This window comes from Rutidosis leptorrhynchoides, chromosome 2 (assembly GCF_046630445.1).
Source record: "Rutidosis leptorrhynchoides isolate AG116_Rl617_1_P2 chromosome 2, CSIRO_AGI_Rlap_v1, whole genome shotgun sequence".
Classification (NCBI taxonomy): Eukaryota; Viridiplantae; Streptophyta; class Magnoliopsida; order Asterales; family Asteraceae; genus Rutidosis; species Rutidosis leptorrhynchoides.
The window spans coordinates 93172333-93198269 of record NC_092334.1 but is presented as its reverse complement, the minus strand read 5'-3'; the positions used below and the strand labels follow the sequence as shown (position 1 = coordinate 93198269).

At 33.7% G+C, this 25937-nt stretch overlaps 4 protein-coding genes across 4 annotated transcripts; 3 read left to right on the top strand and 1 right to left on the bottom strand.

Annotated features, from left to right (window-relative positions):
* Positions 1-4014: 4014 nt before the first annotated feature.
* Positions 4015-9750, top strand: LOC139891161 (uncharacterized). Its single transcript, XM_071874110.1, has 17 exons — positions 4015-4127; positions 4364-4485; positions 4564-4704; positions 4805-4896; positions 5047-5143; positions 5306-5349; positions 5446-5534; positions 5622-5713; positions 5803-5946; positions 6774-6918; positions 7013-7089; positions 7390-7461; positions 7614-7661; positions 7786-7913; positions 8492-8648; positions 8739-8949; positions 9520-9750. The coding sequence occupies exons 2-17, from the start codon at positions 4384-4386 to the stop codon at positions 9588-9590; spliced, it is 1710 nt and encodes a 569-aa protein (XP_071730211.1). The 5' UTR covers positions 4015-4127; positions 4364-4383; the 3' UTR covers positions 9591-9750.
* A 992-nt stretch (positions 9751-10742) lies between these two features.
* LOC139891160 (protein disulfide isomerase-like 5-4) lies at positions 10743-14948 on the top strand. Its single transcript, XM_071874109.1, has 15 exons — positions 10743-10783; positions 11225-11315; positions 11444-11538; positions 11635-11692; positions 11813-12051; positions 12157-12214; positions 12321-12361; positions 12449-12523; positions 12640-12696; positions 12881-12950; positions 13066-13203; positions 14015-14236; positions 14321-14470; positions 14554-14631; positions 14764-14948. Exons 1-15 carry the CDS (start codon positions 10743-10745, stop codon positions 14839-14841), a joined length of 1491 nt encoding a protein of 496 aa, XP_071730210.1. The 3' UTR covers positions 14842-14948.
* A 580-nt stretch (positions 14949-15528) lies between these two features.
* LOC139888070 (early nodulin-like protein 9) lies at positions 15529-16346 on the bottom strand. The gene is made up of 2 exons (XM_071871103.1): positions 16157-16346; positions 15529-16056 (listed from the first exon to the last, which is right to left on the bottom strand). Exons 1-2 carry the CDS (start codon positions 16344-16346, stop codon positions 15617-15619), a joined length of 630 nt encoding a protein of 209 aa, XP_071727204.1. The 3' UTR covers positions 15529-15616.
* Positions 16347-20327: 3981 nt separating this feature from the next.
* Positions 20328-24520, top strand: LOC139891159 (rab GTPase-activating protein 22-like). The gene is made up of 12 exons (XM_071874108.1): positions 20328-20456; positions 21075-21170; positions 21250-21353; positions 22106-22287; positions 22355-22435; positions 22552-22674; positions 22781-22869; positions 22959-23064; positions 23161-23258; positions 23366-23617; positions 23746-23829; positions 24287-24520. Exons 1-12 carry the CDS (start codon positions 20358-20360, stop codon positions 24311-24313), a joined length of 1341 nt encoding a protein of 446 aa, XP_071730209.1. The 5' UTR covers positions 20328-20357; the 3' UTR covers positions 24314-24520.
* The last annotated feature ends 1417 nt before the right edge of the window (positions 24521-25937 follow it).

The window sequence follows — 25937 nt, the reverse complement described above, 5'->3', positions numbered from 1 at the left end:
GTAGTTTCTTCTTATTAACTAATACATTATAGCGTTTTCCATCGGTAAAATAAAATTATGAATATTTATATAGAATCAAAGTGATGGCCGATGTACCATATAGCGTGTGTTTATATTCAATTGTTAAAACTTCAGTACTTTACGAACACATAGGACTTTTAAAATCAGTTGGCCAGGTTCATAATTATTTAAATTTGACACTTTGTGAATAAACCATGACCTGTAGTCCAGTGGCAAGCTTCTAATCAATAATGGTAAGAGGTCATTCATGAAACGCATGTCAAGGGTGATCATAGTATTATTGTTACATATAGAATTATAGATCTTGAATAACGAAATATAAGAAATGTGAGTTAAGCTCTATGATCATTGTATTTATTACTGTTATGGGTAATGCATCTAAAAAAAGTTACTAACATAAAACTTTCTACACTAATTTGGCAGTATGATCTACATCATTATGTAAATAGTAAATACTATATCACCTCCATTTGACATTTTTGCCAATGTAGACTGCTAACACTCATACTCACCGTATTATATAGCTTTTGGTTAAGCCAACTAATAGATCATCATATTTAACAATGAATATTTTAAGTGACTTTTACATTTAATATTGTTAATCAATCATTGATCTTACGAAGTGAGCAAATTGTGATCAACGGGTTCATGAGTTGAAACGAACATATATCAACACGATTGTTCGGCCCATTAACTCCGTAAGCAATGTGGATGGTATGTCTCAAAATGTTGATTAAATGTTCTTCGTGCAATATCATTTGTATATTCGTGTTACCATAATGACGAATCCAATTACTAATTTTCTGTTTCTAACCTGCAAGGTTGCGGGTATTAAACTAGTTAAAACAAAAGAAAAAGCACAATAGGGTCTGGTTAAACACAAACATGATTATAAAACCCAATTTCAGCACTTAGCAAATACCACAATGACCAACGAGGCAAAAACAACTTAAAATAACATGTAATAATCAACAGTTTCAGTAATCAACAACCTAATTTGTAGTCAAAACGCATCTAATAATCAACAAATTCAGCACAAACACAAGCAACATTCAACATTCTCAATAAGTGATTATGTAGCAACAGTTAAGAAAACTTATTTAATTCGACCCATAATTTCCTCCCTCTTAGGAGTTCCCTAATGTAACATCTACAAAGATTTCAACAATCTAACAGAAGAAACGAATAAAATCAATAAAAATAACAATAAAAAAATATATTTGAAAATGAATTCTAAAATAATTAAACCTGATTCAGTCTTGATTCTAAGTAAATCAGCAACAAATGCTCCTGCCAATGATAAGGGTTTTTGTAACCCCTTGTTGCTTTGGTGAAAGTAAAACCTTTTAACTCACCACAATCAAAAAAATTTAAAACATTGTGCACTTCTGGAGATAATTGTCGATCTAAAAACCCACAACCATATCCCGATCATCATCTACATCGGTTCAAAAAAAAAAAAAAGCAAAACCCTAGATTCAAAACACAAAATTAATTTCACACAAATTATTAAAAGAAGTACAAGAAACCGGTCACATATGTAAGCTTACGGTCATTGCCGATTAGAAACCTATGTAGGCCGTTATCTTCATCGCCATTGAAGTCTCCGGAGATGTTTCTGACTTTCTGGAGAATTCGATGAGTCTGACGATAATACATAAAAAGAAGAGGCAAAGTGTAAGCGTATACCGTATCTAGATTCGGGTAGGTATCCCTGCACCACGATTGGCACACACGAGGTATTAATCAACCGAATGGCGGGGGCAGGAGTTCTCGGTCGTTTCCCATCAGTGCATTTGACTAGCCTTGGGCTTTGTTTCTTTCTGCTGATGACTATTTGTCATGTTGGTACTTGTTCTCTTTGGTTAGTAACAACACAAAAACAAGAGGCAAGTTAGGCCACTCCTATCGTAACTAAACTATTCATCCTCTTAACCTTCCACATCAGCGCCACATCAACATCAATATCCTATATAACTAACTCATAAGGTCATTCCCTATCGTAACTAAATTATTCATCCTCTTAATCTTCCACATCAGCGCCACATCAACACCAATATCCTATAACTAACTCATAATTAAACACTCCCTATAATGGCTAAAACAATACTCCTCTTAATATACAACGTACAAGCAATAAAGCATCAAGTTCAACAATAAAAAGCCACTGGACCCACAATTCCTATAACTAAACTTAAAACTTCCGTTAAATCCATGGTGAATGCGGGTAACTAAAGCGGTTAATGAGGTTGTGCCTATGGTTAGTTACGGGTAATGACGGGTAATGTGCGGATAACGGACGGGTAATTAACAATAGAGGGTGTTCTAACTAAACACTCCCTATCATGGCTAAAACAATACTCCTCTTAATATACAACGTACAAGCAATAAAGCATCAAGTCCAACAATAAAAAGCACTGGGACCCGCAATTCCTATAACTCTTCCGTTAAATCTATGGTGAAAGCGGGTAACTAACGCGGATAACTAAGTGGTGCCTATGGTTAGTTAAGTGTAATGAGCGGGTAATGGGCGGGTAACTAACCATAGGGGGTGGTCTGAATATGATGAACACAAAGATAAAATATCAACTAAACCTTTTAACTTACATGTTCTACTGCTGGCACTATTTCATCAAGCATAGATTTGATCACAAAAGGTTCGATCTACATTTGTCAACAAAAGATGGAGGGATTTAAGGGTCTTTCGAGTTTAATTTTCGGGTCTGGTGTACCGTGAATAACTCCAATGTGAGATGATGATCTTAACATGGGTGGTTAAACGTCGACCCACCATCGTCGGTGTAGCCGGTGTTGATGCCTCACGGGTGGTGTTGGGGTTTATGTTCGTACAACGTTACCCGTAACTGTTAATGGAACTTGAAATGTTGTTTAGATTCTGGAAGCGCGAGTTTTATTCTCCATGAAGATGATACAATCGTAAATGATTTTGGGAGTATCAGTGTGTTTACGTGTAGAATGTGTGATGTGATGTCCGTGAAATGAGGGTTTGATGCGCTATTTATATGTAGACACCTTTGTCATATAGTGTCACATAATAATACAAAGGGAACATATTCTTTCCATGTCGTAATATTTGGTCAATAAAAGCTGGAAAAAGTGCAAGTAGCCCCCGCGCAGTCTGCTAGCTGTCTGTCACAGTTGTCGTGCAGACTGCCGCACGATTTGATGATCGTACAATGTTGGGATCGTGCCAAACACATGTGATTTCTTTTGTTGATTTGCGCCCATGTAATCTGTACGTGATAGTCCTTGATTCTACATTGTAGACAATTTTGGTTTAGCACAAGTAACATTGACTTTTAGTTGCGCGTTAGTCAATGGCACTTATTAGTTTATGAGCGCGTCACGTCTATAGCGCTTACAATATTCCAAAGCGCGGACGGTCGTGCTTAGGTCATAATTTTACCAATGTTGTTGAGAATGCACTTTTAGACCATTCTTAATGGTGATTGTGAGTGGAGTGGATAAGGTGTACTTTTTGGATATAGTCGCTGACATGGCTATGACATGAGAATGAGAGAGTTGTAATGGGAGGCTTTTGTAAGAAGTTTGATGGTGATGTGTTAAAATTTGATTGATATTTGAAGTGTAATAAATTAAAGTTGGAGAGAGAAAATATCTAGAATCAATCACGGGCTGCCACCTCACATCACTTCTCCCTCCCTCATACGTTTCTTTTTGACAAAAACCCATATACAAACGCCTCATCTAGGCGTTTGTGGGGCGTTTATCTTGACATGTAGGAGTGGTGAGGAGAGAAACGCTATATTATTCATGGTCTTAGGCACGCGTCAATCACGTATGATACGGATATATAGTGTATGCGACTATGCGCATCATTATATATTAGTCTAAAGCTCGTTTAAATTCGCGAGATCAAACTCTTTACTAAATAAGCTTCGAAATAAGTTTAAGCTCACACAGGTTCAACTAGTCAAGCTCACTCTAGCTAGAGTCGTAGTTTGCTAGTATCTCGGTTCTTTTTACAACGCGCTCCACTTTCGGTTGCTAACACTTTGATAGAATTGAATTTAGGTTTACAGCAACATTTGGCTCGATTGCCTAGTTACTTCAGTATCTCTCAGGTAACATAAATTCTTCTATTGGTTGTAAACCTCAATTGGTAAAGCTTCATTCGGATTAATATCATTTTATGCGTTTCATTTGCATCTGAATTTCGGATTTCAACCATTAAATTATTGACAATTTAATTTAATCCGTGTTTTACACCTGAAAAACTCAACTGTGTAACAGATATAGATTGAAATGATGATTTATTAAGTTACAATTAATTTTATTTTTTCGCCTGTTCTGTTCTCAGTGAGGTTGGTTCCTGCACAAATGGCAGAAGATTGGGAAATACATCTACGAACATTATCATCTAGCGCCAGGGACTCCAATTTCTCCAACGATCCTGCTTCAGACTCTTCTCTTCTTCATTCCGTAATTTTTAACGATTCAATCTTACTATAATTCATGCTCCTCTTCATCTTTTATAAAACGATTATCATATTTATGTAGGTCAGGAAGCTGATTCAGCTCTGTAAAAGTGAAAATTCTGAAAATCTTATTGCTAGGGTTTATCCTCAGCTCAATAAAATATTTCAACGTTCGGTTTCATCAATTTCACAATCTCGATCTTCTTCTGGACTTCTTTTATTGGTAAATTAACTATTAGTCTGTTATCAATTTTATCAGTTTGTTTAACTTTGTTATAAATTTACATATTGAATATTGATGTATGCATATATTTGTAATTCAGGCTATACTTCAATTTTTTATTGATTATGGAGAATTTGTTCTTCATGATGCTGATCCTAGTTTACGAACTTTCTTTCGCTCATGCTTGAGCCGGTAATTTACACATTTGTCTCGTTATAATTTGGATAGTATTTATGGATTTTTATAGTGATTAATATCTACTCTTAAGTTTTAAGATATTTCTATATCCATATGATAATTTGAGGGCAGATGTTAAATCAAGTTGTTTTGTGTTGACTGTAGTGAGTTTGCAGACCCTATTGTTGCAGAAGCAACTCTTGATTTTTTGAACCTGAACAAGAGGAAAATACTACTTACATTTCCTACATTACTCCCTCAGGTTTAGTGTCTTCTTCTTAAAGTACATAGTACCTTTTACTCGTAATGTTAGTGATAGCGTTTTGTAAGACGAGAACATTTATTTCAGATATATATTTCTGCATTTACAAGTTTACATAAACTTTAACATGCATTTTTTTTCTTCCCATGTGTGTACTTTCAGTTTTATCCATTGATGCTTAAGCTGATAGCTTGGAATGGACAAAAGTAACTACTTCAGTTGTTATTTATTTTTTCTATTTGCTAAAAATCATCTATATGCACCGCGTGTTGTATAAATTTCTCCACGTTTCACGTATACAGATTAGAAAAGTCATTCCTAAGAGTGTTTCCTGGTTTGATGTCTCCTGGGTCATTTCTTCCTCTATTTATATCACTTGTTGATTTACCAGGTGTGATCCATATTTTCTTATTCGCTTGATTTATGATTTATTATGTATCATGCAATGCAAAACAGAAACTGACATTATCTTAAACAGTGTTGATTGTGGCACTGGAAAAGGTGGAAAAAAGTTCTGGACCACTAATTGGTAGCAGCATAGCTTCAATCCAGAAGAGTGCAGCTCCAGATGTAATCTTTCAGAAACTTGTATATGTGTTATTGATTTATTGATGTGTATTACCTTTTATATAAACTCTGATGATCGTTTTTGTACACAGATGCTGTTAGCCCTTATGGATGAAGCATATACGGGTTCAACTATAGGGGATGGAGGTGCAGATTTTGAATCTGAAGACAGCAGTTCAATCATTTCTGACCCGCTATTTCTTGAACTTCTTAAAGATGAAAATGATGGCCTTGCTGTATGGTATCATTACTTGCTATTTTATAAGTGTGAAAGTCATCGAGTGATTTGGGTTATATCTTAACTCCGTTTTTGTCCAATGGGCCAAACGAAAAACCTGAGCTAAAATGGAATTGTGTCAAACGGGTCTAAAGTTCTTCAAAGTGCTATTCAAATGTTTTCCATCTCGTAGATAAATATATTCGAACAAATTATATATTATGTTAGGACTATTTTTTTTGTAATTATATTTGATGCATGAATTATTAGTAAACTTAAAAATGGACAGAAGAGTTGACTGGTCAACCATTTGTCCAGTATCATCCTACTCATTTTGACTTGTGTCGTAGCTGGTACATCATAGGTTTTACCGAATCATGCTTCCATAATTTTCTGAAACTGAAAAGAAGCTCATCAAGTTTAAGCCCAATATTTAAACTTACTCGTTAAAAATTAACTACTTTTTCTCTCTTGAATATCCAACTTCTCATTAAAGCTTTTCTTAACATGCTGTTGATGTTTTCCCTGAAATTTAATTACCTGTTTTTGTCTGCTACCAACCCACCCAATTTGCCACCTGAACTCTATACTGTCAATTGGTGATAGTGTCAGTTTGAAACTTACAATATTATTCAAGGTACCAAAATTATATTGGTTTGCTGGATTTGATTTTCCAAAACCTCTTACATCCTGGGGGTATCCTGTTAAAAGGAGCTATTATTGTTATATGTTGATCGTTGTTGAAATATATTAATTTTTCTCTGTGCGATTTATATTTATATTCATTTTATTATAAATGGATAACTTTTTGGCCTTGATTTGCTCTTTAAAAATTAATAATTTCAGCAACGCCATTGGACGTCTTCTGGAATGGAAGCCGCACTGCAAGCAGCAATTTCAAATCCATCCGATAGACTAAAACTAGCACTCAAAATGGCGCCTCCACTTCTTGATGTGTATTTTTCAATAGCATTGCATGATGTTAATCAATGTATGCCATCTTACTTTTTACTTTAATAATGAACTATACTATATGATCACATAAGTTTATTTTTAGATTGTCCGATATACTTGTTTGTTTGCAGCTCTGAAATGCGCTTTAATCCCCATGCTCCTGGACAGATATTCTAAGCTATTCCCCGACAAAGTATTCTCTTATGAAGTAAGTAAATTTGCTAAAATAGATATTTAAAATGAACTTTAATGTTTCAAAACGAGTGTACATACTTGTATTTGTTCTTAAAGCATCGCAATAGTAATTTCATATAAGCTTAATCATCAGTTTATAATCAACTTTGATTATTGCTTTCAATTATATTACACTCTAACTTAGTTACTTAAGTTGCTATTGGCATGAAATGGCTTATGAAAGATATAGCCTTCAGTTTTTATTGGAGCCAACTTAAGTTTTGGATAGTTTTTTACACAATAACAAACAGTTCTGTTTATTTAATTGATACAGGTACGGAAGAGGCTTCTAAATTTCACATTGGCTGCATTTCATCAATCTCCCGAGTTTGTTGCAATTTTAAAGGTATTATTTTACTTTTATACAAAGGTTTTTATAAGAATTATATTTGGTATTATTTTACTTTTATACAAAGCCTTTTTTATATAATATTATGTTTTTCATTTTGTTATCAGATATTTATTATGTTAATTTCACTGTCATTGTTACTTATGCAGAAGCCCATAGTAGACAGACTTGGAGAAGCTTATGACAGTCCAGAAAAGGTTAGTGTGTTAAAAGGATGTATTTCACATCATGTATTGAATAATATTGTTATTTTTTTCACAATATGAATGATAGAATCTTTCATCGTTAGATCGTTATGTTTGTTCCATAATTACTGAACAGACCGAGTTGGCGTTACAATTATGTTGGGCGATTGGGGAGCATGGAGGAGGTGGTGCGTCACACAAAGATGCAGCTCGTGAACTTTTTGAGAGTCTTGAACTACTTCTATACGAAAATCTTTCATCAAGGTATGTTACAACATTCTACAATCATGTAAAATGGGATATATCTCATTAAAATATTATGAGTAGTTACACCAATAGTCCCTATAGTTTATATGAAATTTACACCAACCGTTCTTATATTTGAAAATTACAACAATAGCCCCTCTGGCTTTCATTAAATTACTTCAATTGTCCTTAGCTTTTTGAAGATTACACTCATCGTCCATGACTTATCTAAAAGTATACGTTGATGGTCCCTCCTATTAATGCACATTTGCATAAGTCAAGGACTATCAATGTAAACTTTTATATATGTCAGAGACGATCACTGTAGTTATTGAAAGATAAGAACGGTTGGTGTAGTTTTATTAAAACCACATGCACGACGGCTATAATTTTCAAAAGATAAGGACGGTTAGTGTAATTTAATGTAAACCATAAGGACTATTGGTATAATTTACTAAAAATTTATTAACTTTGGTCACATTGGGCAGCACGATACAAAAGTTACCCAAACTGGTTACCTTTTTTTTTTTTCAATATGCACAATTATAATTTATTCAACGTTTGTTCCTGATATTTAAATGTCCTTTTTTCTGAAGCCGTTTAGGAGTAGGAGATTCTGTTCTTGGTTCTAGTAGCACAACTGTTCGAAGATCATCACAATCGAGGCTACTCTGTTTTGTTGTGACAGCAATTGCAAAGATAGCAACACACCATCGCGAGTTACTTCCCAGAGCACGCGTGTCACTGGGCAAGGTTAGTTTAGTCTTTTTAGCCTGCCCTAAAGTTAGTATTGTGAATAGAAAATGAGACATTTGTTTGAATTGAATTAAATGTGGCATTCAGGTGGCCCATTCACGTATATCTGATGCAAGAGTCTGGAAACGAGCTCGTGATTATTTGGGTTTAATGAATGAACCTGCAATATGTTTGTCTGTTCTTGGCCCATCAAGACCGTCAAGTGGGTCCATACAGAAGCCCGGAACGATCAATTGGAGTGAAGGAAAAACAAAGATGATTGCTAACATTCCGTTTTACATTCTAGGTGGACAAGAAGGTAGTTAGGCTTCTATTTTTCTTAGTCATGGAATTTCAATATACTTAGGGTGTGTTTGTTTACCTATTAATGGAATGGTTCGGCGCTGAATGCTGAACCATTAAGCATTCAGCGCGTTTGTTTCTGACATTCAGCATTCAGCACGTTTGTTTTTGACATTTTAATGGCAGATGATGCTTAATGGTTCGATATTCAGTGATTAACCATTTAGAGCTGAAATACCCACTTAACCGTTAAGCACATAATTTTTATATAATATCCTCTTTAAATTATATCAAGAACACTTATTAAACAACTATATTTTGACTTTTATTCATATAAAGGTTAATAAGGTAATTTTACATCATTAACATTTCTCATTCAAAGTGATTATGAAACAACTTATTTGTCTTTCTAAACCAACCTCATTCAGAACTTTTGAATCATTTATTATGAACCATTAAGCGTTTAACCATTCAGTTTTATCAAACGCACCCTTAGTTTATTTGATACCGATACTAGGCTATTTTAAAGAGATATGCTAATTGCTTTTGTATTTTGGTTTATATCTTTTGTTTTGTGCCATTGCAGGTCGTCCTCATCATGATTTCTCTTTGATGGACATCCTTCCTGGAAAGTCAACAAGTTATGATGCACTTTAATAAAAAGAAAAATACTGCTTTCAGGTTTTATATTGTTTAGCTGTTCAACTTTTTCCTATAATTTATTTATATATTTTTTAACATTTAACACTCTTGTACCAATGTTTCAATGTAATCTGCAATTCGGCTTTTCTGTAAAAAGGAGCTTGATTTTCAATTTATATTTTATTAAGTTGCATTTAAGTCGACTACATCTCCGTTCTTACTGGTTAATATTCTTATTCTTGATTGATGGCTGATGCACGTCCACCCTTATGTTGGATGTAAGTTTGGTCCACACTTTTGGCTTCAAACTATTTAAACCAAACCAGACCGAAAGAGTCTAAGGACTGCAGTGGACTGATAAATGTTTTCATTTGTAGCAGTTTGTCGATCATGTTTAAAAGATATGTTCATTCATCTAGTCTATAGTATGATGTAAAATAAATATATTTTATTAAATACATTACATTGTGCAAAAATAAAGTGTTTTATGTACTAAGGGTGCGTTTGATTGCATCTTAATAACATTCCGTTCGTTGTTCTTGGCATCCATGCATATAGTCGTGATATTCTAAACGGTCAACATCTAACGGTTGTTACATTCTAAACCTTTTTATTTGGACCATTCTTGTAGTTTGTAAATATAACGAGGTCCCTCTGTGAATCTAATGACCGTTAGATGTTGACGTTGAAGGACTATCAATGTTAATTTTTCTTAAACATTAAATTTATTGTTAGTTGTTGACGTTGAAGTACTAACACTGGAAACTCATTTTAAACATTAAATTTATTTAATAATTTTGTTTTCAATTAATTAATATTTTAATAAATTTCTAAAATCAAATTATTTTATAACATTTTTACAATAACAACTGATATATTTTCTTTGTACATCCAAACAAGCTGATGAAACTCATCCCCTTCATATAGGAATACATGAAACCATAAATCCAATATCATCCTCATTTTTGGCTCAACTTATTCAATGAACACCCCTGAATTTCAGGCTAAATAATATAAATCATTACATTAACTAAAAATACAACCACCCAAAACAAATCAGAAATAGCTGTTATCTTTTACCATTTTCAAGAAACTTAAAAAAAAAAAAAAGGTTCTATCTTGGGTATTTAATCTTTTAGATTTTATTCCTGGATCAATCTTATGAAGATGGTGTCTGCAGCGAAGATAAGATCTGTCGATTTTTTCAGGTAGCTATTTGATCTCATTCATTTTCAAAGATAAAACACCAAATTATAATATAATTATATCATAAAATTTATTCCTTTTGTGGATCCTTGTTAATCACTTATATGCATGTTTCGTTAATATGTTATCTGCTACACGTATTTTTCCTCAAATGTATGCTGTCTAACCGTATTTTTCCAAAATGTGATGCTAGTAAGTTTTGAACTTAAGACCCGTTGTGAGTATATATGCATGCCAATCACTAGGTCCTTTTGTGATTACTTATAATATATTCACAATATTGTATGCATTAATACATACTAATTTTTGTTCCGAATTTTGATTTCATCTTTGAGTATATTAATTGAAAAGTTTTCATCTTTATTCATTCTTGCAGCAATTTTTTGTGTGATTACAATATTTTGGTAATAATTTTTTTTTTTTTCTTTTTTCATATTTGCCAGAAAAACACCACGAGATTTGACAGAGGCATCATTATCAGGCGCTGGAATTTCGATTATCGCAGCCATCGCCATGACGTTTTTGTTCGGAATGGTAAATTTTTTAGTTTAAATATTATATGATTAGTCTGTTCTTATGTTTTTTTTGGTTATATGTGATTGTAACAAACAATAAAGGGTATGTATTGTATACGTAAACTCAATCGGCACTTCATATTGCAGGAGCTACGTAGTTATCTAACTATTAGTACCTCAACGGCTATCATAATTGACAAAAGTTCTATTGAGGACTCCATACGCGTAGACTTGAACATCAGGTTTGCTCCATGAACGTAACGGAAATTTTGAAATATTTGGAAGTTTAAGACATTATAAACCATATATAACCCTTTTTACTAAAACTTTTCGTGCAGTTTTCCATTTTTATCATGCGAGTTTGCTTCCTTAGATGTCAGTGATGTATTGGGAACGGTGCTTTCAAGTCTTCTTAACTTAATTACTTGACTGTTAATTGTGTTTATTCGATCTTAAATATGTTCATAAGCAACCCCTATACAAGGACTAATTCACTTGTTTTCCTATTTTATGCAGAACAGGTTAAACATAACAAAAACAGTTCGCAAGTATTCAATCAATCGGAATTTTGAAACTAATGGCGACGAGTTCGATAATGAGCCTGCTAAATATGACCTTAAGCATGATGAAAATGACGAAGAGTTTGATACTGGAACAGTTAAATATACCCTTAAACATGATGAAAAGATTGATGTGCCATATGGTGAAGGATCTGTTATGCTAAATTCACATAACTTTGATAAAGTCACTCATGAGTAAGTGTAGAAACAACTTGGTCAACTCCCATAGTCAACTAATTTTCCCTCATGCTAAATTAAAAATAAAAATAAAAAATCACATGATGTTGTGGTCTATTTCAGGCATCCGATTGTGGTTGTAAATTTTTGGGCTCCCTGGTGCCATTGGAGTACTCGTCTTGTATGCACGATTGTTCTAATAATTTATGAATTTGTCATAAAATAAAAAATAAACATGAACTTGTCTAATACTTGTATCTGTTATGTTCATTTTTTATGTTTCTCAGAAACCTGCATGGGAGAAAACGGCGAAAGTTATGAGACAGAGGTTTACATACATTCACTTTTTGTTTGTATAGTGAATGATTATTACTTCTTTTTATTAGTTTTTGAGTTACGATTTCATTATTAATAGATATCATCCAAAGCACGATGGCCGTATTATTGTTGGAAGTGTTGACTGCACTCAAGAATCTGATCTATGTAGAAAGTAACTCCTTTATATTTTTATTTATATCTATATTATACTAGCTAAAAGTTAATTTCAATTCATTGCTATATGTTTTTGCAAATGACAATGGTTTCCTCATTCTTAACGTTTTTCAGGCATCACATACAAGGTTATCCATCTATTCGAATCTACCGTAAGGGCACTGATGTTAGGTAAGTTATCTTTCTTGATATACATGCCAACTTCTTTCAGGCATCACTAAATATGCATTATAATGTTGTACTGTACAACCCTCTAAAGCAGTTTTGGTGGTGTATTGAAAATTTAGGTGGTGCCCTTTTTATTAGTTGAAAATTTCCATGTACTTTTTATGTTACCTTATGTTTCTTGAATCAGAGATGACCCGCGTGGTATACACATTCATGAAACATATTATGGAGACAGAGATACAGATACCTTAGTTATGGTAAAAAAAAAAAATAGTCTTTTTATGAAACATGTTATATGATTCTTATTTGATACTGATAATTTTAGTTTGTGTCACATTTTAAGAAACTTTGGCTTATTTTTCATTCATGCAGAAATTTGATAACATGGTTACATCTCTTGGAGTAGATTCGGCAAAGCATTCTACATTTAGAACTTCGGATTATACAAAAGTCAAACCTGCACCACCTCAAGAAGGTTGTAGGATCGAAGGATTTGTATGGGTCAAAAAGGTAACTCAAGCATGAACCCAAAAGCATGGGTGGGACCTACACATGGGCGGAAGTAGTAAGAGACAAGCGGGGGCACCCGCCCCCGGTGGATTTGAAATTTTTAGTGCAAAAAGTTTGGATTTTTTGATTTTGCTCCCAGTGGATTCTTTTTTTTTCTTTCCAAAAGTCTTTCTATTTTGCCCCCAAAACCTCTATATTTTGCCCAAAAGTCTCAATATTTTACCCAAAACCTCCATATTTTACCCAAAAGTATCCATATTTTAAATTTTTTTTGTCCCCGATGAAAAAAAATTTCTATTTCTGCCACTGGACCTACATACTCAACTTCGTCAAGAATCTCATTTTTTGGTAGTACAAAGGGGAAATTGGCCCAGAAAATGAACGTATGCGCGTGTGCATGGGCGGACCTATGAAGGGGCTACCGGGATCAGACGCCCCCGACGATCGAATTTTTTTTGTGTATTTATATGTTAAAGTTCGAAGTTTTGCCCCCGTTTTTTGCTTTTTTCATTTTTTTAACGTTTTGACCCCGGCGAAAGAAATTCCTGGATCTGCCAGTGCACATGTGTACCCCTATAAAAAAGAGAGGTGATATTTCCACTTAAGTGATTTGATAAATCCACTCATATTTATGGATTAACAGTTGTACTGTACAAACAACTACTGTATAAAAATAGTGGATGCATCAAAAACTTGAGTGGATTTATCTTCACTCTATAAAAAAGGGAAAAAAGAGAATTTTCATTTCCTATGTTAGATTAATTTTATTTCTGTGCTAATCTGATGTTAGAACTTGTCACATACTATACAGGTTCCGGGAAATTTAATCATATCAGCAACATCAAGATCACACTCGTTTGACGCTTCACTTTTGAACATGTCTCACGTGATCTCCTTCTTTTCATTTGGCTCGTCAGTTACTCCAATGATGATGAGCGATATAAAGCGATTGGGACCTTACCTTGGTGCAGGTCACAATAGGTTGAATGGTCAAGCATACATGACCCGTTTAGAAGATCGTGCTAATGTTACAGTAAGCTTGATCTCTAATACTGATTATCATTATCATACATATAGTTTGATTTATCAAACTTTATGCATCGAATGTAAATTGTAGATTGAGCATTATCTTCAAGTTGTGAAGACTGAAGTGAAAGGGTTGTCATATCAAATGATTGAAAATTACGAGTACACAGCGCATACTAGTATGATACATGCTCAAAATATCCCTGCTGCAAAATTCCATCTCGAATTTTCACCGATGCAGGTTTATTATTTGAAAGCCATTTTAAGTTTCGTTCTTAAAACGATTTTTGCAAGTTTTTATATCCATAATTGTTCCATTTCCAGGTGTTGATAACTGAAAATAGGAAGCCTTTTTCACATTTTATCACCAACTTATGCGCCATTATCGGTGGCGTTTTCACGGTAAGTTGTTTATTTCTCTCTGTTTGTTGATAAATTCTCACAAGATGGTAACAAAGTTTTTACCCAATTTGGTAGAAGTACTTTTCATTTTTTCCACTGACTTGCTTATTTTTTCTTGTGTACTGCTTTCAGGTTGCTGGAATATTAGATTCGATTCTTTACAACACATGTAAATTTGCTAAAAAGGTTGAATTGGGGAAGAATTATTAGCTCACAAGCTAACACAAGTGAGCTGATTTACAAATTATTCGACATTCGTGCCATAGTAATCACCAATCAACTGTTAGATATGGAGCTTAATTTAGCCTGTAGTCATAGGATGGTCTAAGAACATTAGCCATTAGCCAATTAGCTTTTAAACCAACATACATTATGTAAGAAAGGGTTACACCTGCATTTATGATGATAGTTATTTTGTTCATCCATTTTGTGCATTTTTTATTTTTTATTTTTTTAAATCTTGTTACAAAAGCAACAACAACAACAACAACAAAACCCAATACCACATGAGTGGTGTATGGGGGAGGTGAGATGTAGACAATCCTTCCCCTATCCGAGAATAAAGACAAGTCATTTCTTCACCCAGAGTGAAACACTCTCAAAAGTAGAGAAAGTCATACCTCTCTCTATTCGACGGATAAAGAGATTGCTTCCGAGAGGACCTCCGGCCTTTAAGTAGTAAAATGTTTAAAAAGAAATAAAAATAATAAAATAAAAATAATTAGACGCCATGAAAATGGTAGAATCAAATTTCCATGGGTTTTAACTCCTGCCTGGAACTACATATAAATACCTTGTTACAAAAGCCTTCATATAAATACCTTGGAACTACAACAAGTTGTTGAAGCAAACAAATGCAGCTGTTTATTTACTTGAATTTATAATTTTATTCACATAAAAACATAGTTCATATACACTCGAAATAAAAAACTGTTACATAGAACTTATTTAACATAATGAGGATAAATCAATAAACAGAACAAACTCAAAAATTCAGAAAAAGGGAAAAACCAACAAAAGCTCCAACGAAATTCACTATAATTGAAGACGCACTGCTTGGAGGAGGAGGCGGAGGCATATTATCAGAAGGAGCAGGAGCCGGAGTCTGGTGACTGGGTGCTGGTGCCCCGGGAGCCGGTGGGGGCGATGGAATCTCTTCACTCGTGGGAGCCGGTGTTGGTGTTGGGGCTGGCGGTGGAGTCGAAGAATGTTTGGTTCTGTCTGCTAATACAATAATCACTATTTTCTCATTGTGTTTGCAGTGATCTACTATTCCACTGATGAAATAATGTGGGCCAGATTGATTTAATTTAATCATAGTGTGACCGTCGCTGTATTTTGCAATGGGCGATGATGTGTTGCAAGTATTGTAGTCAGTTTCAGTTACTTGAAGCACCGAGTCCCTGTTAGCTTGATAGTTAAACCCTATATTAAAACAAGTTAACACAACATGACATTTATAATATAATCTTCAAGATTTAAGTTTCCTTAAGTAATGTAAAAGATAGGATTTTTATGAACTTACAAAGGGTGTCACCGATTTGAAAGCGGCATTTGTGGGCCCATTGATCGAAGGATGAGGATGATGAAATGCTCCAGTCACCAGAACCTCCAACATTGAACTGATGCGCATGACCGTTTTGAATAGCCATAGAAAGACTTAATAAGCCCATAATAAGTAGCATTGTTCTGTTATGATGGATTGATCTCTTCATCGTAATGAAGAGAAGGGCAAAATGGTAAGGATTAAATTGTATGATTAAGATTAATGTTTAGTATGTGAAGACAGAATGCAAATGGGTAGGGATATATGTAGGAGTGAATCTTTTCTTTACTTGTAATGTGGTTTCTTGAGTTGCACTGCAAAGCATATATAAGGGGAGGTTTAGTGTTTAGAGAGTTATGCCTTTCTTTACCATCACCAAAAGAGACATATGCTAATGCTAAAGTGTAAATCACATGCGACATATACATATATATATACACATATACCTATACGAACAAAAGACTTGATAATAAGTGTGTACTAAAGCTTTGTAATCGCTCTTCTAGCCTAGTTATTTGTTTTAATATATTTTGCCTTTCAAAAAAACCTACTCATGGAGAAGGTCATGCGAAGATGGAAAAAATAAACAGAGAATAGTAAGGGTGTGTTTGTTTACCTCTTAATTGAATTGTAGAGCGTTGAATGCTGAATCATTCAACGCCTTTGATTTTAACCTCTGAATGACATATGATGCTGAATGGTTCAACATTCAGTGCTAAACCATTCCGAATTGAAACACTCTCTTAACTATTAACCATATAAATTTTCTGTAATATCTTTCTCAAATCATATCCAGAACACTTAACAAACAAGTATATTAGATTTTTTTTATGTGTGTAACTCGTTAAAAGGTAATTTTACCAATTTTATATCGTTCATTCAGAATGATTATCAAACAGCTTACTTTCATTCAGAACCAAGTTTATTCAGAGACTCTGAATCATTTAGAATATGAACCATTCAAGGCCAAATCATTTAGTTTTATCAAACGCAGCCTAAGTCGGTATATTAATAAGAAAGATTCATGGGCATGCATCTGACAGTATAAAAGTTTCAATTTGTTTAAATTTACCATTAATGAGAGCCGTCATGCTCTGTTCAGTGAAAAGTAGACCTCTCTATAACCAAAAGTTTTTCATATATATAAGATTAAGTTCAATAATACTAAAAAATGTAATAACTACTAGTATCAATCAATGCAGTTAAAAAATGTAATATTAATCAGTAAGGTGTTATTTGTTTTTTAAAATATTTTTATCTGAACATTTGTAGACCATAGATGATGTGGCTTACAGAGGCGGAACACTGTGGAGGCAAAAGGGGGTATCCGCCGCGGCTCGATTTCGGGAAAAGAAAAATTTACACTAAAAAAATTTACTAAAAAATTAGGTTTTTTTTAGTGTTTACCCCCATTTTATTAGTTTCGCCCCATCTCAGGTCGGGTTCAAGTTCCGCCACTGGTGGCCTAAAGGTTTGTATGCCTGAATAATGAAGATTGTTTTTTTATTTCTTCAAATTAAATTAATCATGTCCGCACCACTAAGAAACATTTCTAATGTGCTTAAATGGACCAACAGATGCATTGTACATTTGGTTCATTCGCTTCCGATGTCAAGAAGGTATTTTGGCAAGCGCTTTGTTGGTGTGTTTGTTACACTCTTTGGAAATCAAGAAAGGCGAAGGTTTTCAATAATAAGGTTGATTCGGCTCCGGTGCTTTTTAGTGAAATTCAAGTGACTTCTTTCGAGTGGATTTCGCGAAGACTCAAAAATCATAAGTTAGATTGGCATATTTGGTTCAATAATCCATTGTCGTGTTAGTTATTTTGTTGCGATCTTAGCAACTCTTTTGATTTTCATGTACTTTTAATTTCTGTGTGGTTCGTGAGATACTTTGTGGTGATTAATATAATCTCTTGCTTTTGAAAAAAAGGTGCTGTTTGGTTTTTAAAATGTTTTTGTCGGAAGATCCGCGGACCACGTCTGTAAAGAATATGTGGCCCGAAGGCATGTATGCTCAATAATGAAGACAATTTGTTTTTATGTCTACATAATAGTTTAATTTTGTTTGCAACACTTAAAACCACATTTCTAATTCTGCGAGATTGCAGACAGAATAAGACCTTATTATATCTTATATCTTCAGAAAAACAAAACAGTGTGCAGTAAAAACGTTTGCGGGCGCAGACATAAGACATAATAAATTTGCAAACTGAAAAACAAAACAACACCTAAGTCTGCGAGTTTGCAGACAGATTATGATGTTATTTTATCTTATGTTTTCAGAAAAACAAACGCTCTGTAGTAATAATGATTGCGGGCGCGCAGACATAAGATATAATAAGATCTGCATATCAAAAAACAAAAACAGCTAAGAGATTTTTTGCCCACTCTTTCTTATTCCTCAATCACCTACTTTTTCAAGGTAAGTTTGACTGAAGTTATTTTAGAAATAAATGATTGAAAAAAATAATTAGGGTTTATTGGTGAGTTTTGAGATGTTTATCACAGGTGAACAAACTTTTTGAGACATATATAAATAGTATATGAACACATTTTAAGACAGACAAAGTAACGTGGATTATAAAATTGAAAGAACATGGTAATTAAGAACCAGAACAATAAATAGATATACGTAATACGAGTAGTTTTATTATCATATCAACCCTTTATGTTAACAAATTATTTTGGGGTTTGTTTTATTTTTACATTGTTTTCTTAGGTGTCGATAGGTTATGGTAGTCTTTATTGGTTTTGTTTGTTGATAATGACGATACTTCGCTATGTTTGTATAGATGGAATTGGACAATTAATATCGGATATTCATAAAAGACTACTAGACGGTAGATTTTGAGCGTATGGAGTATATATCAAGGTTGCAAAAGACGTGAGACGGGGTCGAGTCGGCCAGGTTCTAAAAAGGTCGAGACGTTCTAGACGGGGGTCGAGACGGACGTTGACCAAAGTTGACTTTTAAATATATAATATATAAATGTATATATGTGTACATATTTTAAAGTCAAAAAATTTAATTGACTAATTTGTACTCATAATTGTTATCAGATCACCGTTAAAATAATACAGAAAATTCAAACTAAAATACGACAAATTTGACCGATTTTATCGACTTTCTGGTTTTTCCGAATTTTGAGAGACTTTGACCTGATTTTTTTCAACTTTGAGACGGGGCGGGCTAGTCACCAAACTGTCGCAATGGGCGTCGAGACGGCTCGAGACGGGTTGTTTTGCAACAGTGATATATATTCTTGATGGAGTTGACTGTGTTTGTTGCATTGTGAGATTTTTTTGGGTATTATGTTGGTTCGAGTTCGAGCTAGTTAAATGTCTTCTAGCGTTGGGCGTCTTGCTCATTTATTCGTGCAGTCGTTCGGTTGGTTAGGTTTTTTTTATAGATTTAGGGTTACTTTCGTATGTATCAGAATGTCACATGTGTACGTCATCTACCTTCGATTTGTATCACCCAATGACACGAATAATGCAGTTATCTTTGTTTGTTTCAATTGTACGTTTGTGTTAGGTTAACGATTGTTCAATGTAGTTAGAATAATTCAATATCTTTGTTTGTGTTTGCTTGGTCGTATAGTTGAAACATGACAACGAATTGGTCAACTATATGACTGATACCCAGTCTCCTTCCACGTGGTTGGCGCGTGGAACCAACCATCCCCTCCACTTGCCAGCCCTCATCCAAATATTTCACAGCTTTATTACAAATTACAAATACAACAAACAAATCAAATGTAATGAAAGTCGTCTCCTTAAAACACGGCGGCCGGACCTCACATTCTTCCATCCCACATTCTCACGTCTTTTGTGCTTCACAATAAACACACCATTTCTTTTATTTACGGAGTATTTATTTTTACCAATTATGGAAACATAGTAAACGCCCTTGATTTAGGAAATCTTTCATACCAACAATGTTGTTGTCGGAATAATCTCTAAAACATCGGAAAATGCTGTAACTCCGCCGCCGAAGCTCCATTGCAAAAATAAGGAAAAAAGGTGGCTGCTTTGGATGTTAATCTTCAAGATTTCATCTGGGTTTTGTTTGTTCAGGTGATTTAGGGGTGGGAGTGTACATTTTTTATTTAATTTTGTATTATATTTGAAGAAAATTTAGTTTGTAAAAGTTGGGGAAAAAGTTAGTTAAAAAAAGGATGAATCTTTTGCGAAAAGATCCAGGGATTCCAACCGATTCATTTTATGAGGTTCGAGCTGAATGTACCGATGTTCCTAAAACCAAATTTAAGATTAAGGTACGCCCATTTTGTTTTTGTTTTCTTTTTTTTAAATGGGTTAGATTTACTAATATTATGGGTTGCTAAAAGTTTTAATCTTTTAATATACCATAAGTTGTAATTGCCTTTTGATAATGATGTGGGTTTGACTGGATTATGGGGCGTGATCTTGCAATTTGATGACATTTGTTTTTGTTAGTGGTAAATTGGAGAACTATTTACATAAGATTTTGCATTATTATATAGTAATCATTGTTATGGTTATGCAAAAAAAAAAAAAAAAAAAGTGACATTTAGGGGTTTTCAAAATTAGCCATGTTTCATGTACTCGGTAGCTCATTTTGGGGTATTTGAGTTTGCGTTTTGAAAATTGATTATGCGTTTATGATAATTAGAATCAGATAAGATAATCAGCCGTACCAAAACGTGTTAAGTCTCTCAAATCGCAATTAAATGATTTTTTTGTTTAACTTGTCAAACACTAGAAACTGATATTTTACGATTTGAAAACGTGATAATCAAATAATCGAATTCTAAACGCAAATATAAACACCCTCTTTATAGCTATCTTTTACCTTTTTACTGTCACTTTTTGAAGTTATTAACGAAATAACGGTCCCTTGTATGTTGATTTAGTCTGGGAAGACTCTTAGTGTCAGGAAATGGCAATCTGCGTTCAGTCGAGAAGGTTATCTTGATATAGGTCAGACCCTTGGTCGAATTTATCGTGGGGTACGTTTTATATTCTTATCAAGAGTGCCAATTGTTGATTAGTACTTTGTTTGACTTTAAGATTATATTAACAAATCAGGGCATACATCCGACAATCAGAGGAGAGGTTTGGGAATTTTTACTTGGCTGTTTTGATCCTAAAAGCACATACGAGGAGCGAAAAGATGTACGGTTAACTCGAAGGTAATATATGTTTTTCATAAAATCTTTATATACTGCCACAAACTTTTTTCATCACTATATCTAACACAACTTTTTTGAGGTTCTTTACTCTACATAGCACTTTTTTGTTTTACTTATCTTGCTTACTAGAGGCGATTGAATGGGTTGAATTTGGCTCTGTTTTATATCAAAAGGGTCAAATGTATTCAATTAAAAAACTTATGTTGCATACTAGCAGCGATAATTTCACTCCATATATATATATATATATATATATATATATATATATATATATATATATATATATATATATATATATATATATATATATATATATATATGAATATATATGAATGGTATAATGTGGGTGAAGTTTTATGTCAAATGGATCAAATAAAAAATAAACTGACAGGCAACTGAGTTAAACACCTTGAAAGTTCTTCAAAACTAATCTTATGGCGTTATAGCCTTCTCATTCGTTATATCAACGATTTAGTTTATTTATTTATTTATTTTTTTATTAATTTTTCTCTGTAATCATAATTATGGGCCATGACATTAGTTATCCATAAAAATAAAAATTTTGACAGACGTTTTGTGGATCAACCCAACCTGACTGTTTCATCTAAGAAGAGACATGTTTCAACCCGAGCCGTTTCGACCCGTTTTACCTGTTTCTGGTTCCCCAACCTCTCCACCTTGATTGCATACCATATATGATAGCTTTGTTCATGGCGTATTTAAGTAAATCGATATTATCTGTATGATTTTAGAGAAGAGTATACACGTCTAAAAGAACTATGCACATATATGTTCCCTCTTGTTGGAAGCGGCAAGTTTATCACTGCTCCCGTCATCAAAGATGACGGTACCCCGATCCAAGATCCTATCGTACTTCTACAAGCAAACGCTGAAAACCTTATGACACCAACTAATCAGGCAACTGGTAATGTTTGTTTTATATATCTCATTATTTAATCATTCTTTAATAATTATTTAATTATTTACTTGCACTCTTGCAGTTGGTAATAATTCAGCCATGTCTTGTCCTAAAGAAGACGACAAGAAGATAATCCAATGGAAACTTACCCTCCATCAAATAGGTTAATATTTTGAAGAATCGGTCTATTTAAATATGGATATTTTCATGTCATAGATCTTAATTGGACATACACTGTATTTATGTAACCGTTTATTTATGAGATAGTTTTGATGATAGGTCTTGATGTGGTTCGAACAGACAGGACATTAGTGTTCTATGAAAAGCCGGAAAATTTAGCGAAACTTTGGGATATTCTTGCCGTTTATGCTTGGTTCGATAAAGATGTCGGTTATGGTCAAGGTGGATTTTGATCGAGAAACTTTTATTAATTAATAATATTTTGAAATATTTCATGAATGTGTAAGATTCTGATTGTACATTTATTAATTATACATTAACCAAACAGGGATGAGTGATTTGTGTTCCCCCATGATTATGCTTCTTGAAGATGAAGCTGATGCATTTTGGTGCTTTGAACGTCTTATGCGCAGAATTGTAAACCTACAAATTGTCACTCTTAAAGTTATAATCTTTTTTCTTTTTGTTTCAAGAATTTGAAATGTGTTTGTTTGTGTGTTTTGAAGCGAGGGAATTTCAAATGCGTAGGAAGTTCAGTGGGGGTCGAGTCGCAGCTTTGCAATTTATCCAATGTTATTCAAGTTGTTGACCCGAAGCTTCATAAGCACTTGGGTACTTTTCGATTACCAGTTGTTCCTGTTTTATTTCTCGATTTTAAATTTTTAAAGAAAATAAGAAATAGCATTTTTTTATGGTTTATGAACGCAGAATACCTAGGTGGCGGTGATTATCTATTTGCATTCAGGATGCTTATGGTATTGTTTCGACGTGAAGTTTCTTTCGGTGATTCATTGCATTTATGGGAGGTACATTTTACATGATCATTTTCGACCTGTGTTGACTTTCTTGACCAATATGACACATTACCTAAATCAATCGATGAGCAAGTTATAAATTAATGGTTTATAAATAGATGATGTGGGCATTGGAGTATGATCCGACTCTATACACGTTATATGAGGAACCTGATGATTCTGACAGACCCGAAGATGCTAAGGGAAAACCGAAAGCGTCACGTCAATGCGGCAAGTACGAAAGAGAATACAGACGAAATGGAGCCAAAAATGAAGAAACTCTGCCTATATCTGTGTTTCTTGTTGCGAGCGTGCTCAAGGAGAAGGTTAAGTTGCTTATGGAAGCCAAGGGACTCGATGATGTTTTAAAGGTGAATATAATATAATATATATATATAATATAATTATATAGTAACTGGAAAGCAAAGTTTTATACAACATTCTCATGATCTAAATCCGTTTCTTAATTTTATTCATTTTTTTTTTTTTTTGCGTGCAGATACTGAACGATACTTCGGGTAACTTGGATGCTAGAAAAGCCTGCTCAGGGGCAATGAAACTTCATAAAAAGTATCTGAAAAAGGTAAGTGTCACATGATCAGGGTGTAAACATATACTGTAATACTTATTCTTGATTCTCAGAGGTAGCAATATGGGTGATAAGTTCAAATAGGTTGGGTTGGGTCAGGCTGGTTGACCTACAAATACATTTTGTCCCTTTCATTTCTTTTGGTTTAGAATATTAGGTGTTAATTATGATTACATTATATGCTATATATCATTGCAATAATAATCTCAAGTATTAACCATTCAGGCTTGCCTGATTACATTATATGCTATATATCATTGCAATAATAATCTCGAGTATTTGAAAATGAAACGATTTAGGAGGTAGTATACTAGTATCCATTATCAAACTAAAAACTAGACTTTGAGATTTCCTTTTTAGCTGAATGTTTTCATTGGACCCAATTAACGAATTTTTAAATAAATAAAAAAATGAGATTCTTTGCATTCTGAATAAATTTGGCTTGTTGCAGGTGAAGATGGAGAAGGCGTCTTCGTGAATGAAGTTAATTTTTACACATGAAGATTTTTTACTTGTGTTAATCGGGATTATCGACATATGAAGAATTGTTTTATAATGTTAGCATACGAAAAAGTAGAATATGAAACAAAGGGTTGGGGCAGTTTGATTGTAAAGACAATGTATCATTATGTATGTACAATTACGTTAGATTCTTGTTGTGGACAATGTGTATAATTAAACTACTAATGTGAACCTTTGTAATAATTCTTCGTTGAAAAAATGTATGTTATTTGATTTAGTCTGATTACATTCGTTTAATTGTCTAAAAAAATAGTGGTTATTTATTTTCAAATTTTTCTACTCAACATTGATGCAGAATTAAAGGTGGATTAAGGCCCAAATCAAGTAGCTTTGTTTGGGTCTTAATCCAAATGTGACCAAACAAAGGTGGATTAAGGCCCAAATTTTTCCGCTATAATTGACATACGTGATTTCTAGGATTTCAATCATCATATGACATCGAGTTGAGTAGAAAAATTATAGTGGCGATGGCGACGACTTAAACTCGAGGACGAGTCTTTTCGAAGACAGGGAGAATGATGCAGAATTAAAGGTGGATCAAGGCCCAAATCAAGTAGCTTTGTTTGGTCACATTTGTAGTTTGGACTTTGGGCCCAAGAGCCCAATTATGGGTGTGGGAATTTTCAGGAAGCAAAAGGATTTTATTTTAATTACAAATTGTTTCCTATTTTTATTGGTTGTTTGTTAGGATTTATGTTCATATTTTTTTAGTTATTATATTGTTTCCTTATATTTATCTAGTCCATATATACAGATATTGCTTAGGAAAGAAAAAGTCAGTCTTGAGTTTTTATTATTAAAGTTTTTAAACGCCGAGAAAGTTTCTTTTTTGCGTGATTGTTCAACCGAGAAGGTTGTGTTTTGATTAAGCCAGGAAGGTTTTAATCACTATTCTATCCCTATTGTTTAGCCACGATCTTTATTCCGCATTAAACATCATACAAATCAAAACTCAACGTGCAAGAACATAGTATACACAACATTGAAATCAAACTATTATAATGTAAAAAAGATGTAACAATTGATATATAAGCAACCCATAAGCAGCAACAATTATAGCGACAATAACAACTAAAAAACAATCAGAATCAATGCCACATTTGGATGCTCATACATGTCAATACATAAACCCAAAAAAGAATATAAAAGAATAATTACACACTCATCTACATATAGTAGAAGAGCAACTAAATTTCCTTCAGAAAACTTCTGAATGTAGACACACTCATCTGCTGCAGTTTTCTTATACCCTTGACTCACCATGCACGAGTCAAACTTCTTGTACCACTGCCTAGGTGCCTGCTTCAAACCATATAAACTTTTCTTCTGCTTGCATACGAGGTTATCTCCTGAAACCTCAAAACCTTCCGGCTGCTCCATGTAAATTTCTTCTTGTAAATCTCCATGAAGAAAAGCTGTCTTTACATCCATCTGTTCAAGCTCTAAGTTCATACTTACGACCAATCCAAGTATGAATCTAATTGAAGTCATCTTGACTACTGGTGAAAATATCTCGTCAAAATCAATCCGTTTCTTCTGTTGGAATCCTTTGACTACAAGCCGTGCTTTGTATTTCACCA

Excerpts from the sequence above, each read along its gene's own strand:
- LOC139891161 (XM_071874110.1), top strand. The coding sequence starts at position 4,384 with ATGGCAGAAGATTGGGAAATACATCTACGAACATTATCATCTAGCGCC. Across the intron at positions 5,350-5,445 it reads ATAGCTTGGAATGGACAAAA|ATTAGAAAAGTCATTCCTAA; the intron begins GTAACTACTTCA and ends TCACGTATACAG. Across the intron at positions 8,950-9,519 it reads CATTCTAGGTGGACAAGAAG|GTCGTCCTCATCATGATTTC; the intron begins GTAGTTAGGCTT and ends GTGCCATTGCAG.
- LOC139891160 (XM_071874109.1), top strand. The coding sequence starts at position 10,743 with ATGGTGTCTGCAGCGAAGATAAGATCTGTCGATTTTTTCAG. Across the intron at positions 12,215-12,320 it reads GCCATTGGAGTACTCGTCTT|AAACCTGCATGGGAGAAAAC; the intron begins GTATGCACGATT and ends TATGTTTCTCAG. Across the intron at positions 13,204-14,014 it reads GATTTGTATGGGTCAAAAAG|GTTCCGGGAAATTTAATCAT; the intron begins GTAACTCAAGCA and ends CATACTATACAG.
- LOC139888070 (XM_071871103.1), bottom strand. The coding sequence starts at position 16,346 with ATGAAGAGATCAATCCATCATAACAGAACAATGCTACTTATTATGGGC. Across the intron at positions 16,057-16,156 it reads TCAAATCGGTGACACCCTTT|GGTTTAACTATCAAGCTAAC; the intron begins GTAAGTTCATAA and ends GTTTTAATATAG.
- LOC139891159 (XM_071874108.1), top strand. The coding sequence starts at position 20,358 with ATGAATCTTTTGCGAAAAGATCCAGGGATTCCAACCGATTCATTTTAT. Across the intron at positions 21,171-21,249 it reads TTGGTCGAATTTATCGTGGG|GGCATACATCCGACAATCAG; the intron begins GTACGTTTTATA and ends TTAACAAATCAG. Across the intron at positions 23,065-23,160 it reads GAAGCTTCATAAGCACTTGG|AATACCTAGGTGGCGGTGAT; the intron begins GTACTTTTCGAT and ends TTATGAACGCAG.